The sequence below is a fragment of the Anoplolepis gracilipes genome, chromosome 10 (genome assembly GCF_047496725.1).
Source record: "Anoplolepis gracilipes chromosome 10, ASM4749672v1, whole genome shotgun sequence".
In the NCBI taxonomy this organism is placed as follows: Eukaryota; Metazoa; Arthropoda; class Insecta; order Hymenoptera; family Formicidae; genus Anoplolepis; species Anoplolepis gracilipes.
In genome coordinates, this window is record NC_132979.1 from 5,430,479 (window position 1) to 5,447,491 (window position 17,013).

The following is a 17,013-nucleotide window of genomic DNA, read 5'->3' on the forward strand; positions in this document are numbered from 1 at the left end:
ATAGTCGTGCGACATTATCGAGTGCGCGATGTGCTGCTCCGGAACAGATATACGACCGACGTATATTAAACCCTGATAACAATCGTTTAAGAAGAGCTATAGTGCGTTATATCAACAGAGTTCTTTCACCGGTATAAACGATAAACGGCTGTCCTTTCCTCTCTTTCTCTTTCTCTTTTTCTTGAACCTCACTCGATATTAGTTGCTGATGATTTTATCGCAATCACTCTTGTTCGTTTCATCGAACAGATCGGATTTTAAGAACACTTCTTTTTTCTAAAATGCGGTATTTTAATGGGTGTTAAAATCTATTAGAATTAGAACTTAAAACACAAAATTATTCGGTTCATAAATGCATCTTTTACGCTTTGATTTTATATATTCATTTCACAAAAAACACAAATTTCCCGTAGTTTTTGACATTGAATATAATTCGAGCTTCTTTCTAAATTGATAATTTGTTAATTTGTTTGTTGTAATAATTAAATATTTATAAATATTAACAATGTAATAAATCGTGTATTTTTTTTATTTCCATAACATTCAGAGAGATGTAAAACATATAATAATAATAATAAATATTTTAATTTTATATTTATTTACTTATAATAGAATTACACGTATATACAATACATACAACACATAGCGATTTATGAAATTATTAGTCTCACAAATCGAGAATTGAAGAAATGTAAGAACTTACTTTTCCAAATACGATGTTTTTCTGCCTGAAATTATTCGTTTACTTTCGATCGAGTTTCTTTCGGATCACTTAGGGGGGCTCGGAAAGATAATAGGAGTCATAAAACAATGTTAGAACATCTTGGTTTTCTAATCTTGAAAAAGAAAATTCTCTTAAAAAAGAAAAACAGAGAGAAAGAGAGCACATTCTTTGTATTATATGGGCAGAGCTAACGGTAAATAGTCCGCCTTTCTTTCCACATAATTTATTAATCTTCACTCGGTGCATACTGCGCACGCGGTGCAATCAGATGATTGCTGCACACGGAAGTGTTGCGAATGGAATTGTCTAGAATACTGATGTTTAAACATGTTTGAAATATCAAGTCTATATATATATATATATATATATATATATATATATATATAAATGTCACATCTGTCAATTCTGAATTTTTCTTTGAAGTCCTACTTTGAATTTATGGTTAGTACGAATTTTAATTCGTATTAACAATAAATTATATACAATATATGTAATACAGATATAATAATAAATAGAATATAATTAATAATAGATATATCAATAATAGATTAATAATTATTATATAGTTATAAATAGATATTGTATATAATATATTGAGTAGTTGAAGAAAATTGAGTATTAAATACATATGTGTATTAAATGATAGTTAATTCAATATACATTTTAATAGTAAATGAATACTAAAGCAGATTAAAACCTATATAATAGGCGAATCGCGGCTCAGCTGACGATAAAGAATCTTAAGCAGAGAATAAATGAAGAATTCAAAGTATTGTCATCTTAAGTAATGACATCATTAAGCTGTGTATTTATAACATTTTATTAACGAGACATATTGCAATAACAAAATTTACACATAATACTCTCCATAAAATAAATTGCATTAATTGTATTAATTGCACAATTAAGATTGTACTAACAATAAGGGATTTTCATTCTATGAAATATCTTTCAGATGAGAGTTAATTGTCGCACATTTAAAAAAAAGCTCTGCGTTCCGGAGGAAAAGTCCGCATGATACGCGATACCGGGTAATCGCGAGGAATACCGAGCGGCTGATGTGTATGTACGTGTGTGTGTGAGTGCATGTGCGTGCGCGTCGGCGCGTGTGCACGCGCAAGAGACAGTGACACACGAGGAGCCTTGTCGTCGTGTGAGTAGTGGTTGGTGAACGTGGGTGAACGAGGGACGACAACGACGACAACAACAACGACGACGACGAGGAGCGAGCGAGCGAACGAGCCGAGTTCTAGCCGGATAATAAATAACGCAAGGGAGAAATGTTCAAACTGGCCGGACGCCACGAGTGGGAGGCCTGGACAAAAGGTAAATGGAATATCCAGCGAGCGTGTGGGCGGTGTGGAAGAAAAGAGAAAGAGGGAGTGGGACACGTTGTGTTTCTTCGTCCTGCGAGAATATAAGGGGGTGGCCTGCAAAAGAGAGGGGAATCAGATGATTGATAAGGGAGCTTCCGCGACTGCGATACCGGGTGAGACGCGCGAAATCAAGAAAGAGTGAAAGTGGTGGACGCAGGAAAGATTGGAAATCGAGGCCTTGAATCTTGAGCTTATAGATTTTTCTTCGTTGAGTTTGTTCGTATTTTCGGGCAACCAGTTATACATCGCACGATTCCATCTATTAGATTCTTGGGTGGATTTGGGATCTTGTTTTAACGAGATTATATTTTGTACTTTTTTTAATATTTGATAGTTTGACATTTTTTGACAACTAATAATTCATAGAGAGTCACAACTAACGTTATTTTAAATTGAATGAAAAATATCATCTTTTGTTTATTAATAAAACAATAGTATTTCTTTTGTTGTTATTGTTTTCTAATTTTTTAAGGTTTTGTAAATCGCATTTTGATGTTGTGTAACGGTAGTGATATATATTCTGAAAAGTAAAGCAAGATGTTGAAATGTGTGACTAACGTCAGATATTTATCATGACACGTTCGGGCAACGAAAGTGAGTACATATTTACAAACAGAACTGTGTGTTCGTGCCGAAGCATCGACCAATGTTACATATTCAAGTAGATGAAAGCAAGTCTTCGATGCTTCGTCATGTCGAATATTCTGAATATATTCGAATGTTCTCTCAAAGAGAAAAAAATTTACATATTGACTGCATTTTAGACGTCAATCCATCTTGCAACATGCAATGATGCTAGCCAGATAAACACAGAGGAAGTTTCTCTCTTTATGCGTTTCCTTACTTTCAGATTTAAAATAAACATTACAGTAAAATTGAATAAAACAATTTTTTTTTAAAGATGTAGATTAAATTGTAAATATTTAGGAATATGGAAAAAAACAGGAACTTTTACATGAAATTTTTCGCATTCCCGCATTCCTCGGTAATTTGATTAAATTAAATTAAAATTTAAAATTTAATTTAATTTAATTCAATTTATTAAAATAAATCGAGAAACGAGTGTCTTTGTTGCGTAACATACCGATGCATAACGTAATTTAACGTGGTAAATGAAAAATGAGAACGCGTTTCGTAATGATATATTTGCGTCTCGTGTGATAAACAACGGTGCAAAAGCAATTTACGCGTCGTGATGCATCGCAAAGAGATCCGCTTGATAGTTGTAACATATATTGTATGTGAAAAGATATATATATATATATATATATATATATATACAGACATACATATGTCATACAGTTATGTTCCTTCAGAGCATGTATAGTAACACGTCTTGCTTTAACGGATCTTCGCGCGGCGCGGTAATTATATTAAAGTCGCGGCTCGCGAAATAATCGCGCGTCGCGATGTGCATCGCTACCTCGCGCAACAAAATTCTGTTATGCGCGCACACCTGGCGTCAACCTTGACGATGATGATGATGATGATGATGTCGTTCGCCCCTCACTCATTATACGGTATATACGGGATATGCACGCATGAGCTCGCACAAAAATTACGGCCACTTACTCGAGCTATGCGCACACTGATACAGCGTATCATTTTGATAAGCTGCAGTTGCGTTTGTCTTCCCGGTAAACTAGGTAAAAGCGTAAGTTTGCTTTTTTGGTTATCAGATTTTCCTTTTTAATATTAATGATATAGTTAATGAAAATTCAGATCACTATAAAGTAAAACGTGATTTTTTAAATTATGCGATTATAAAGTTATGGATTTATGAAATAAAAGTTTTAATAATAAATTTTTAATTAATTCTATTTTTATTACGGAGAGGAAAAAATTAATAAAAAATATATAAAAATTAATTATATTTATAATCAATAGTATTTATATTATTTACATTCAGATTATATTAAGATTTTTTATTGAATGCTATCTAATGGAGATTATTATATATATGTAATAGTATATTTACATAATCTATTAATTTTAAAATTAATTAAAAAAATTATGATTGCAAGTTAGATTTTTAATCGATTTATTATATAAAAGGTAATATACATAAAATTAGAAATGAACATAATCTACTTATTTTCAAATAAATCGATTAGGACAGATAAAAAATATTTCCTTTTATATAAAAATAAAAATATTACTAATAAGATGTCAATTAGAAAAATGTTCAATTTAAAGAGTTTTAGACAGAATAAAAATTGAGAAATACTATTTTTAAGTTATTGAAAACAAAATAAAATGAGTGAATATAAATGAGGCATATGTTTTGAGCATGTTTTTACAATTCACAAAAAGCACTAATATTTTAAAAAATGTCAGTTTTTTTATATATTCCAATAATAAACTCAATTCTCAAAATACACATTGTTCGTCTTTTCTTTATAGTCTATCTTACACTAAACAGTTCAATTCAAGCGCATAAAGAAATAGACTTTATTCCTTGTTTTTCTTTCTTTTTAATTCCATTTTAATTTAAAATATATTTTATTAATATTAATACATATATAAACAGTGTATTTGAATGGTGTTAAATATTTACTTTGTAATGACAATGAGTTATAACTAGATATAGTAGTTTAAATAATTACGATTTGAGAAACACTTGTTTCTATTTTATATAATTTAAAAAACTTATCTCTCTCTCTCTTATATTTAAAAATTATCATGACTAAAAATTTTTATTTTTCAAATACATTATTCATTTCTGGAGAAAGTTTTTCGATCAAAGATTAATAGTGCAAGACGAAGGAACTCGTTTCATCGCACAGCGTAATCACGGCGTCTTTGAGAATAAAATGTTAGTTGAACGTATTTTGGGATCATCCTAAAGACTTCGACCTCGCTTTTTTGTCTGTCTCTCTTTCTCTCGTAATCGTCACACATACACACACACACATACACATGCGTGTATTTTTGTTCGCGGTAGGAGTGCGTTATACAGCAACCGGTCCGCGCTTTGTCGTGGGTGGTTTTTAGGCGCAGCTGCTCTTTCAACCAACTCTCTTTCTTTCTTCTTGAGCACAGAAACGTTTTTGTATGTGATTTTCGTCTCGTCGTTGACGATATTCCCGCAGTTTTCATCCTGCAGCACAGCATCATCATAAAGTTTATTAAATACGATGAAAGAATTATCACGCCTTTCTGTTTTTATTTGAAAATTGATAGCTGACGAGTAACAGGTTCAATATCTTTTGCATATGTGTCACGTATAAATTTATATAAATTTATGTATTTTCTTGGTTTATATATATATATATATAAAACTTTATTTTTTTAATTTACATGTAAAAATTTTAAATTTGTAAATTTCTATTTATTATAAATATTATAATAATATATTATATTCGTGTCATTAAGAACATAAGAGTGATCTTAAATTATAATATAGGTTTGTTTTTAATAATATCGATTAACATTAATATTAATGATATTAATATCAACACTAATCTACATAATATTTATATACTCATTATTAATACATTATATTATTTTTATTAAAATTTATAACACATAATTTAATATAAAATTTACTACTAATATTTTATTATTTGATCATCAAAATTTCGGTTTAAAATAAAAATCCCTTGTCCATTGGACACTCATATATTAATCGCAATTAATAATGCAACCGTAATTGATCAATCAGAAGAATCGGGACGAGATTGAAAGAGAACGAGCGGCCTGTATTGTACAGCCTATTTCGCTAATAGCGCCTATCGCGGTCTAGTTAATAATCATAGTAGGTAGGTCGCAATTCTCCGTCCCTAAAGTGCACGACAAGAGCGTCGCGATGCCTCTCCTCCTCCTCCTCCTCCTCCTCCTCCTCCTCGTAATCGGCTTCGTTGTTCGGTCGATCTGTTGTTTTCCCCCTTCGGTTAGTAGCTCGTCAGTTGGTGCATCCGATTACGATGCACACATCGATCTCTCCCTCGTTAGATGACTAACTCAGCGGGGGTGCTGCATATAGGGTGTCCTAAAACTGCCGAATATCCATTTGAGCCTAATTTCTTTAATTAATCTAAAAATGACTTTTTATTTTATATCGCGTTTTTTTCGTAAAGTTATATTTTTATAATCTTGTAAATTTCAAATAAAATTTTGTCGAAATTATCCCTAAATTTAAATGACTTATATGATAATATATGATTTGATTCATCTATGTTCTTTCTAAAAAAATAGGAACTTTTAATTCGCTCGAAACTTCTATTTTCAATCATTAATTACGCAGAAATATGAAATAATTATGTCAGGGAAAAAGATCGATACTGAATTATCCAAAAAAATACTAAAAAGATATACTATTATTTTGGAATACCCTGTATGCAGCAGTCACGGCTTTGTGTTGCACTCGAGAGTTTATTTACCTCCATCATGCGTTGCTTGCGTGTCTGCGTTTGAGGGTCAAAGATCGTTCTGCGTCCTTTTGGAAAGGATGAATCATGCGCGCGGAAGTAAGGAAATCGATAGAAACCTTTCATTCGACAGTACATAGGGACCCATCCTTAAAAGGGAAATCCTGCTCGAACTGTCAAGACACTCAAGCATCGCGAGTAAAACTTCTATTATGTTATTGGATATTAATTGAAAAATAAGACATTAATCATATTTAATTATATAGAAGAGAATTAATTATAATTAGAGCAATATTATTAAATATTATAGTATATCAATATATATATTGACACTATAATATTTATAATATATATTAATAACTCAATTATATTTAATTATTTTGTAAATTTTTGAAACTATTTGTCATCATTTAATTACTTTCAATGTTACTTTAAACTTAGCATTTTTTTTATCATTACGTTATTTATATGAATAATGGGCAATTAATTTATTGTAATAATATATCTTATCTTTTATTAATTGTATAATATTGATCTATATTCAACATCATTATTGTAATGAAATATTTTTTTAACAATTTTAAGATTATTTAGACGATTATGTAGAAATTTATGTATGTAGAATGTTGATGATATACAAGATGTATGAGCCTATTTTAAATGCCCCAAATAAATATCTCGAAAAATATAAAAGAGAAGGAAATAAGGAAAAACGTTTCAGACAAAAAACGTTTGGCTCAAAAAACACTCAAGATCAAACTAATAGTCTTATTTTTTTTCTCTTTGAAAAAACAACTACTTGAGGGATTTAAAATAACACATCCTGTATAATAGAAAAATAATATATCGAAAGTATAACGAAAACTGTTATAAAGTCTCCTGTGGTATCAACTGTCTCGTTTATTCAAGCGATTGTTTTGACAATCTTTTTCAATCTCTTTACATTGTTTAATTTATAATATTCTGTTAAAATTAGGCAGATCTTATTAAATAAGTCATAGAAATTTTACAATTATAATAAAAATTATAGGCTAAAATTAAAAACATTTAGTAATCGACTTTTCTAATACTTTAAAATTCAACCAACAAGTAATAACCGAAGACAGAAAAATTAATTAAATTTTAAATAATATTTAAAATTTTATGGCTCTTTTCTGTCAAAATTTTAATATAACTTAAAAATTTTTTTCAACTTAATTGGACCCACGTAACGATTAAAAGACATGATTGTCGACCATACGGCAAAAAATTGCGGCGGATCTTTTTTATCTGCACTTGTGGTATTTCCCAGAATTAACATTATAACATCGCCGCCGCCGCCAGTTATAAACGGTCCATTCGTGAGGTTCGAGGCTAAGCCGCCAATGAACCGATCCGTTTAGAGCTCTCGATAATTGGTAACACATGAGACGAACTGACATGTGGCGTTTCTCCCAGGCGTCTCTGTTTTCTTTCTTTCGGGAGGGTAACTGACGATATTCCCGAAAACGTGAAGCGACGTCGCCGTCAAAACGATTATACGTTCTCGATCTGTCAGGAACAGAATGTCCATTTTAATTCGAAGCGCATCGTTCATGCTTATTTATCGTTGAGCTTTTTTTTCTCTTTCTTTCTTTAACGATTCGTTCTACTCGATGAAAGAAAAAACGATTTAAAACCGTCCAGCTCTTTCTCCCGACGTCTAATTACACTGATTGATCGACGTTTACATGAAGACGGATACACGACGAGAAACGGTATTTCCGCTTTCGTACTATTCGCTCTGTCGAGAAGAATGCGATAAATTAAATCGAGTGATACGATGATAGTCTGCTTGCGAGTCTGATTTCTCTAAAAACTTTAGATAATTAAAATAAATTTTATTTCTTAATTAGTAATAGCGGATCGTAAACATCGGACGGAAAAGTGTTGAATATAAGCTTGGAATTCTCAGGGAATCTTTTTTCTAAAATAAATTGAACACACATATCCGAATATAGAAACTTATTTCGAATACAGAGAAAGCATACAAAGAAAAAATGTCGCATAAGGAACGAAAATTGCTCCTATTTTCGTTGTATCGACGATGGATTATGCATGTAATGCAATTCGTGACCGCGGTAGCCTCTCCGTCGTTTATTATCAGGGCCGAAGGAAGTTTTGGAACGGAAACGAGATACGACCGCGACAATAAATCACGCGGTAAGCGCGATCGTCTTTCTCCTCGTCTCGGTGAAGTCTGCAAAACGATAGATTGTTTCGCGTCGCGTACACCACGTTTATTTTTAGCCTGCTCGTCTCACAGAGACATCCTCGTTCCTCCTTCTCGTCATTGTCTCCTGAATAACATTAACGGAATACGGATTAAAGGGATGAGAGAGAAAGAGAGTCGGAAGTTCTACGATGTGTCAAAGTTCTTCGTCGTGCGACATCAGTTATACCAGAGACATTATTATTCCACGCAGCATCCGCCTCTCTTCCATTGTCATTGTCGTCGATGCGGGAATAAAACGACTTTGCTATACAAAAGGAGAGAGCGAGAGAGAGATAGAGAGAGAGAGAGAGAGAGAGAGAGAGAGATTACCATGTCGATATGAAGAAGAGAAGAGAAGAGAGAAACTTGCATCTTGAAATGCTATTTAATTGTTTCTATAAGTTAATAAGACTTATCGTAATGAAGAATTGTTTCTTCAAACATTATCGTAAAGTTCAAAGAAATTTCCGTTCATTCTGTTAAGGATTAACAGAATGTTATGAAGGTACATGCTATCTTAGAAAATTCGTTGCCGTCAACGGATCGAGTTCTCTCGACATAAGAGAATTGAAATTTTTGTTGATCGAAGAGATTACACAATCTTGGAGACGGCCAATTTCCGGGGATTACTGTTCAAGGTTTCTTTGCGTGGTCTCTCTGAACCCCGAATGAAACCCGAAACGCGCATCACGATTAGGACCGAGTCTTAACGTGGCTTCTCTTTTTTTCTGTTTGCAGACATACGGCTACAGCTGAACGAGCAGCTGAGATGCCTCGACGTGAGGATGGAGGCGCAAGTCGCCCTCGTGGCCGAGCTCCAGGATTTCTTCCGCAAAAGAGCAGAATTGGAGCTGGACTACAGCAAGTCCCTCGACAAGATGGCCAGGAGCATACAATTGAGGCATAAGGAGCAGAAACAAAAGTATGTTATTATGTATGTCGTAAGTTATTATTTTAAGAAAAAATCGTGCCTTCTTTGATCTTTCATTTGAAATCAAAGAAACATTCAAATATTGATTTAAAAATACAGCAATAAATTTGTATATAAATCATAAGAAAATATAATAAGCCTAGCTAAAAAATATGAATCTATTGCCTTAGGGATATCGTAATCAAGCGTAAAATTATTTTGAAAGACACGATTTTCTAGAATCACGCTCAAGTAACTTCATTATAATGCAGCTATGGATATTTTTAATCATCGACGGCAAATTAGTCGTTTAACAGGGGAATTAAAATGAACATATAACAATTTCAAATATTTGTATTTGCCTTTTTACGTGAGAATGTAAAATTAAATTAACAATGCGGAGATATGTTAGTTGGATAATTTTATAAAAAATGTAAACGATAGCGGAAATAATTCCGCTATGAATTGCGGCGTTAAAAACGATTAATGAAGGTACATGCGTTAATTAATTCGCTGTAATTCATGCGCGTGCACCACGTGTTGCATGATTGAAATGATGGCGTGTATGCATGTAATATAACGTAGTACATTTACTCTATTACATTACATTACGTTGCGTAACGCGAATTATTTTGCGATTACGTTATGTAAAATTTTTATCAATTACGCGATTATATTTGAGTATAGACCTTAATCATGCATGATTAAATTCCGATTGCAAAATTAAAATGAGTGGAAAAATCGATCCAGATACTTAAATATTTATTCACGTTTCTCACTTATTGTTAGAATCAATGATGTGCTCTCATAAGTATTTTAGCATGCTTTCAAGAAATAATATTTTTACTTCTAAGGGTCAATATTGGATTTTTTATTAATATGTCTGAGAGAGAAAAAATCAATATTTAAATATGTATATAAAGTATATAAAGAAATATCTACAAAAGAAACGAATAATATTTAACAGTTTACGTTTGAGATATTAAAATTATTTTAAACACTTGATTTATATTAATATGGAAGTAATTTTTTTGAAGCATAATCTTTATATATTAAATGTATATATATATATATATATATATATATATATATATATAATAATGAAATATAATTTTAAATATTACATAATACTGAAGAGAGTAATTTTATATAATAATACTCTAACATTTTTTACACTATTATTAAGACAATTTTAGCATCGTTAATTATAGACTTCACTATCTTTTCAAGTTTTACTTTTAAAGAAAATTCTTGTAATAATAAATTGTCTTAAATCTCTTAAAAATCTTAAAAATTAGAAGCTTAGAGATATATGCTCTATACTTTATTCAATGGATAAATATTTATTTGAAAATATGTTTATATGAAGATTTTAAATTATTGTATTTAAAATATAAATATAGGAAATGCAACATATTTGGCATATTAGTTTTATTTTATAGTTCTAGAACCAAATTTGTACTCTCTAATAAAATTAAAAACATTCTTTTGATATAGATAAAAGATATATTTACTGTAAAAAATAGAAACTTAACAAATTATTATTCTTTAGGAAATCAGAACTAAACCAGAACTAAATCTTAAATTAACGTGTAAAACCTAAATGATTAAAATCCAAAAGGTGTTGGTAATTTGAAATATTGTATTCCAAATTATAATATACAATTATAATATTTTTTTATTTGCGATAATCACACATAAGTATCACTGTCGATTCACATTCACTGTGCATCCAATAGCTAATACACATAAAGCGTATCATCCATAATTCATCCCTGCGTCACTATTAAAGGTTATTTCACAAAAGAAGCACATAATATCTTTATCATTCGGCTGAGAAGTTGCAATGTGGCTAAATAAAAAAATCACAATGTTGCATACATTACATATATTGTAAACACTATATACATTACAATAGCATTATTTTAGATATTCTAAATTAGAAACACATCATTTTATTTTAAATCCAAATAAAAAATATATCAATAAGTCACAAAAATGAAAGTTAATGATCAAAAAGTTATCTTACACATGAATTAATTAATGCATAAATATTATAAAACTGCTTAATATTAAAACAATAATAGTAAGAGATTTAATATTAGTTTTGATTTTCAAACTTTCACAAACTTGCTCGCCACAGCCATAATAAAATATTAGCACTCTTACCGACATTTTTCAATATTTTATTATATAAATTTCTATTCATATATTTGCTGATATAAGTGATACTATAAAAACATTAATTTTTCGTAATATTCCAAATTACCAAACAGTATTCCAAATATGCTGCACTTCTTATATGTATATATAATTTATCGATTCAATATTTGAATAAAATAATGAATATGTAATAATTTTCATAATATTTCTTAGTGAAAAAAATGCAAATATTATATGAGTTAAAAATATTTATCTTATGGAAGTCAAATAAAGAAACTTATTTTCAATAGTTACATTTAAAAAATCTCTAATTTTATCTAAAATTCTGAAGAAAAGTATTTGAAAGATTAGGGAATTTTTTTAGATAGACATCTTATATTTAAAATACATTGATATCGCGAGACGCAACAGACGGCCATGAAATCAAGTTAATAAATTAATATGAAATCCGTATTACAATTTGTATTTTCTCATACATATCTTTGATACACGCGATTGACATTTCTCGCGCTCTACTTTCGCGATGGACGAACGGAAAAGCAACCGCAACCGCATTTTCTCCGCGTCCTACACGCGCGTGCCGCCACCGTTGCTGCATCTGCGACATGCCCCAGTTCCTTCTCGTCATTCAACCCTGAACGCGTAGTGCCCCTTTTGTGTACCGTATTCAGCATCGTCCACAAAAGGGATGCCTCTCTCACGATGTGCGGCACACATATACAAACACACACGCACACATTCACATACACACATAATCCAGCGCACCGCGATGCCATACTCTTTTCCATCTCCGCGCGTTTCCCTCATTTCACTTCGGAAGATATTGCGGATCGATAATTTCTTCTCTGAGAAGCCGCATCCTGGGTCGATATAATCGTGTCCCGGTAGTACATTCGTTCATCCTTTTGTCGCGCAAAAAGCAATTACCGTAAACTAGGTTTTATACACCATTGATAACCGGATGATTTTAAAGATGCCCCAATTTTGGCTTTAAAATTACCACGTTTACAATTTACAATATTGAAATAATTTTAGAGAGAGAGAGAGAGAGAGACACTGTTTTTTTTTTTTTTTTTTTTTATAATATCGAAGAATAGTTTTACAACGCAGTTTATATTGTTACAACAATTTTAGGATTTCTATGTATAATATCAAAATAATTTTGGATATTCAATCTATGTTTAAGCAATTTTAAATTTATAACACTATTCCAATTTTGGACAATTTATTCATTAAAGTATCGCCGACATTATCAGTTTATTTTAAATCCGAGATGAATGGAGGAATGCGAAACGTAATCTTTACTCACTTTACCGTTACGACACGTTTACGTAATATATTACGCTACCGATAATATATTATGCTGTATAACGTGCATTCGGTATGCATGAACGTGCAAGTGGAACGAGATCGCTGTTACGTGTATATAAACATAACGAAGGAACGATGGCTGGCGTTCGAGGGCCGCAAGACGAGAAGCGCGACGCTTTATCGGTTCGTTAGCGGCGATTTAATTGCCGTGTAATTACGTCGATATATATATATATGTGCATACGTGCGTTATTCGCCGTCCCCGTACAATATCTGTCTTTATCGATCGCTTTTCCGCAGGCGGGAACAATGGCCCCTGTTCTCCAGCTACGCCTGCTGGCAGCAGCTCGTCAACGAGACCAAGTCCCTCAGCAGGGACCACGCCGCCCTGTCCGAGGTTTACAGCACCCACCTCGTCGGCCGTCTCAATCAGGTGATGGAGGACGTGCAGCGAATTTACAAGCGTGTGAGTGTCATACACGTGATGCGATACGATAACGTGTCGCAGGCTTCGCAAACAGTTATGTAGTTGCAGTTGCGCGATTGCATCGCAGCCACGCGGCGTCGTGTCGTGAGAAGTTCGACTACTCTATTGTCTCGTCGAATTAATTGCCTCGAATGTCTCTATTCCTGTTGCAGACAGTGTCGTGATATGTACCGGGTGCTGGTAACGAATCAGTTATCTCGATATATCGCGATTCCCCTTTCACACATTTCCCTTGTAAACATCTTTCTCTTTTATCGTATTTTTATATCTCCCTGTGATTAGATTTCTGAAATGTTTTTATCGCTCTCTCTTAATCCGCGTGACTTTCTAATTTCTCTTCGTTAAGGTAATTATATTTTTTGCTGCTTTATTTCCTTGTAATCTTTAGTCTTCGACTTTATCTCTTGAAATTTTTTTTTTTTATTATGTTTTTATTCGTGCGATACTTTTGAAATTAAAAAACTGAACGCAAGGATACTGTACAATAATGTTGTAATTTATCATTACTTATACTTTTTGTCATATTTTGTTATTCTCTTTGACGATTTGAACCTACATATATATATAGCAATTTAGCTTGAAATATTTTATTTAATTTTTAATGGCATCAAAAAGCAAATTTATTTATATTTTTAATAATTTTATGTACACATAAAAAAATTAATTTTTCTGTATTTAAGAAATTATAAAATATAATATATAAGAAATTTTTCTATATTTAAAAGACAAATTTTCTGGATTATAACTTCATCTTTTAAATACATGCCTCTTCAACATTTTTTTCACTCACTGCTTATGTCTTATCGCTCGGACGCGTTTCTTTCTACTTGTTACAGTGTCGCGAGATTGGCTACGAGACGCACGAGGAAATACTCCGAGTGTTGCACGAACTCCACACGACGATGAAAACCTACCAAGCTTACCAGGCCGAGTCCAGGCAGGCGGAGACAAAGCTCCGCGTCGCCGAGCAGCAACGCAACAAGCTCGAAGTGGCGAACGCAGACAGCCGTGACAAGCTCGCGCGCAGCAAGAAATACAAGCTCATCGAGAAGGAAGTTAACAAGGTAGATCGTAGAGTAGAATATTTGTGAGATGGTTGTTCGTTAGAGTTTCTATGCAGGGAAAGTACTCGTTTCGAAGTAGTTCGTTTCGAAGTAGTTGATGCTTTACTCTCGCGACAACTCGTGCAGTTTAAGCTCTTCTCTCTGGTTATATCAATTTGTCACTTCGTGGAAATTCACTTAATTAAATTGTATTGACAAATGTGCGGTTTGTTTGTTTGTAGATTGTCTCGAAAAGTACTTATTAAAATTCTCTATCGAGTTGAATCTAAATAATCCGTCACATTTTAAATTCAATAAAATCAAACGAGGACTTTAATGGAAAAAAAAATATACAACCCATATTACTTGCCACAAATAATATATTGCTCTATTTGTGATAACAAGATTAAAGAATTTTTTGATTGCACGCGTCGCTTAAGATTTATTTTTACGGAGCGACCCTGGCCGTGGATAAATTCGGCATATTGCGATCGCGCGCGCGTCCTTTAAATTTTGGCAATGATGTGTCATTATATTACGAGAGAGACGCAGTCAGTCGAGAAATGACTCCTCGAATCGCATATCCCAGCGCATGACTTTCCCTCTCGCTTCGTCATTCTGGCAAATATTAACACCTGGCGCGGACTGGAACGGTCGTCGCTCCTGGCAAAGGATCAACGATGGTCTTACGTCAAAAGCGTACGATTTATTGCGATGATGAACGGTGATTCTCTTTTTGCGACGATAAACACGGTGACGCGGATTCGATGTGCTTCTTTTTCGTCGTTACACGTCCACCAGCTGTTTGCGACGTCAAGACGGCGCACCAAGCAGGAAGTGCTTCAATATATTTCCGCTCTCTGTCGCGTGATGACTTGTAAATAATGCGGAAAATTGCTCGCATAATCTTCTGGAAAGAATGACAAATTAAACTTTTAATAGTATTTTAATATTACTTTTATTAGTTATTGATATTGTATTTACTTTTTAATCGATATAAATCAAAATTAATTTATATTAATTTAGGTTTTCGACAACTTTATATTTCATAGAAACTGTTATAGTTTGAGATTGTTTTAAAAATTAAAAGCATTTTGTAGAAAGAAATTATATTTCATTTCTTGAAAAACAAAATTAATTTTATATGACACATAATAACTTTGAGAACGTTATACATATATAGAATTACTAAAAAATAACTATGAAATTACATGTTTGATTAAGGCAACGTTCATACAATGAAATTAGTTTGATAAATTAAGAACTGATATTTGCGAAAAATTTATAAATATCGAGGAATATTAGAGTTTTGTCATGTTCCTTTAAAGCAGTAAGGCACTTTGCGCGGCTGGTTTGCGTGTCTGGCCTTCGTCAATGCGATTGAAAGGAAATTGAAAGTACAGCTGAAACGAGTGGACTGCCGTCTGCTGCGTCTTAATAATTTTATTTCGCGAGCTCAACGAAAACACGTTTATTACATCTTGACGGCCATGCTCTTAATTTCCTCTCTTACAATTTAACAATAAGGACATCATTAAAATCGGATCTGTGTCTTCGTTCGAATCCTCGATGTGTATTAATTCACTTAATTAAAATTAGATAATTAAGCTGCAAAATTAATATCCTTGTGTATAATCAATTAATTTCATTTCCATGAGATTTTCTATCGTCAAAATAATACTTTTATTTATACGTATATATCGTTTTTGTGGAACACAACTTTGAGAATATTATAATAATCGCGCGAGCATAAAAAAAAAAAAAAAAAAACGTGAATTCTAAAATATCGAGGTTTTCGTTCGGTCGAAGAGTAGGTTTAATTGTCACAACGTAGAGGAATAGTTTTTTAGCTATATATATATATATACTTCAAGAATATACTTTTTTTTAAATAACTCAGTCGTAAGTTGCGTGTTGTACGATTGCGCGAGGATTATATTATGCTCCTGCGTTTTCCACGCCAATAAAGATTAAATTCGTGACGCGATCGATGGTACTTTATATCCTCCGTCGCACGCTACCCGCATTATTGAACGGAAATAACAGTCGTGCACGAAATATATCGCCGATAAAGTACGAAGCGACGAAATGTGTCTGGCGACAGGTGGCGGGGACATGAGAGAACCGAGAACTAGACGATATCCAGGCCAGTGGCAGGATGTCCGAATTAGGTGTCTGCGTCATCAGTCCAGCAATTGTTCCGCTTTTTGTTCATCTCCAGTGTTCTCATTTACCGTACGATTCACAGAATCGAGCGGTGAACTGCATCTGAGAATTGCACTCTGGAGTCCGAATCTATCTTCATCGTTTATTCGAAAATTTGTTTGTGTGATTCGCGACGAGAATAGTGATCGAACAATGATCGTAGAATCAAGATCGGGGAGAGGAGAGAAACC

The 17,013-nt window shown here is 32.7% G+C and overlaps 1 protein-coding gene across 7 annotated transcripts in view; it reads left to right on the forward strand.

Moving 5' to 3' along the window:
• LOC140670418 (SLIT-ROBO Rho GTPase-activating protein 1) overlaps positions 1–17,013 on the forward strand; it is a 63,353-nt gene that overhangs the window by 34,789 nt on the left and 11,551 nt on the right. For 3 of the 7 annotated variants that reach the window (XM_072900996.1, XM_072900997.1, XM_072900998.1), the window contains exons 2-5: positions 1,680–2,050; positions 9,442–9,625; positions 13,388–13,553; positions 14,411–14,638. In XM_072900996.1, the coding sequence (XP_072757097.1) occupies positions 2,005–2,050; positions 9,442–9,625; positions 13,388–13,553; positions 14,411–14,638 (624 nt within the window). In that variant the 5' untranslated portion in view covers positions 1,680–2,004. Of the gene's footprint in view, positions 1–1,350; positions 2,051–2,511; positions 2,695–9,441; positions 9,626–13,387; positions 13,554–14,410; positions 14,639–17,013 lie in introns of those variants that run through there. The other 4 variants (XM_072900994.1, XM_072900995.1, XM_072900999.1 and 1 more) reach the window with 3 other exon arrangements.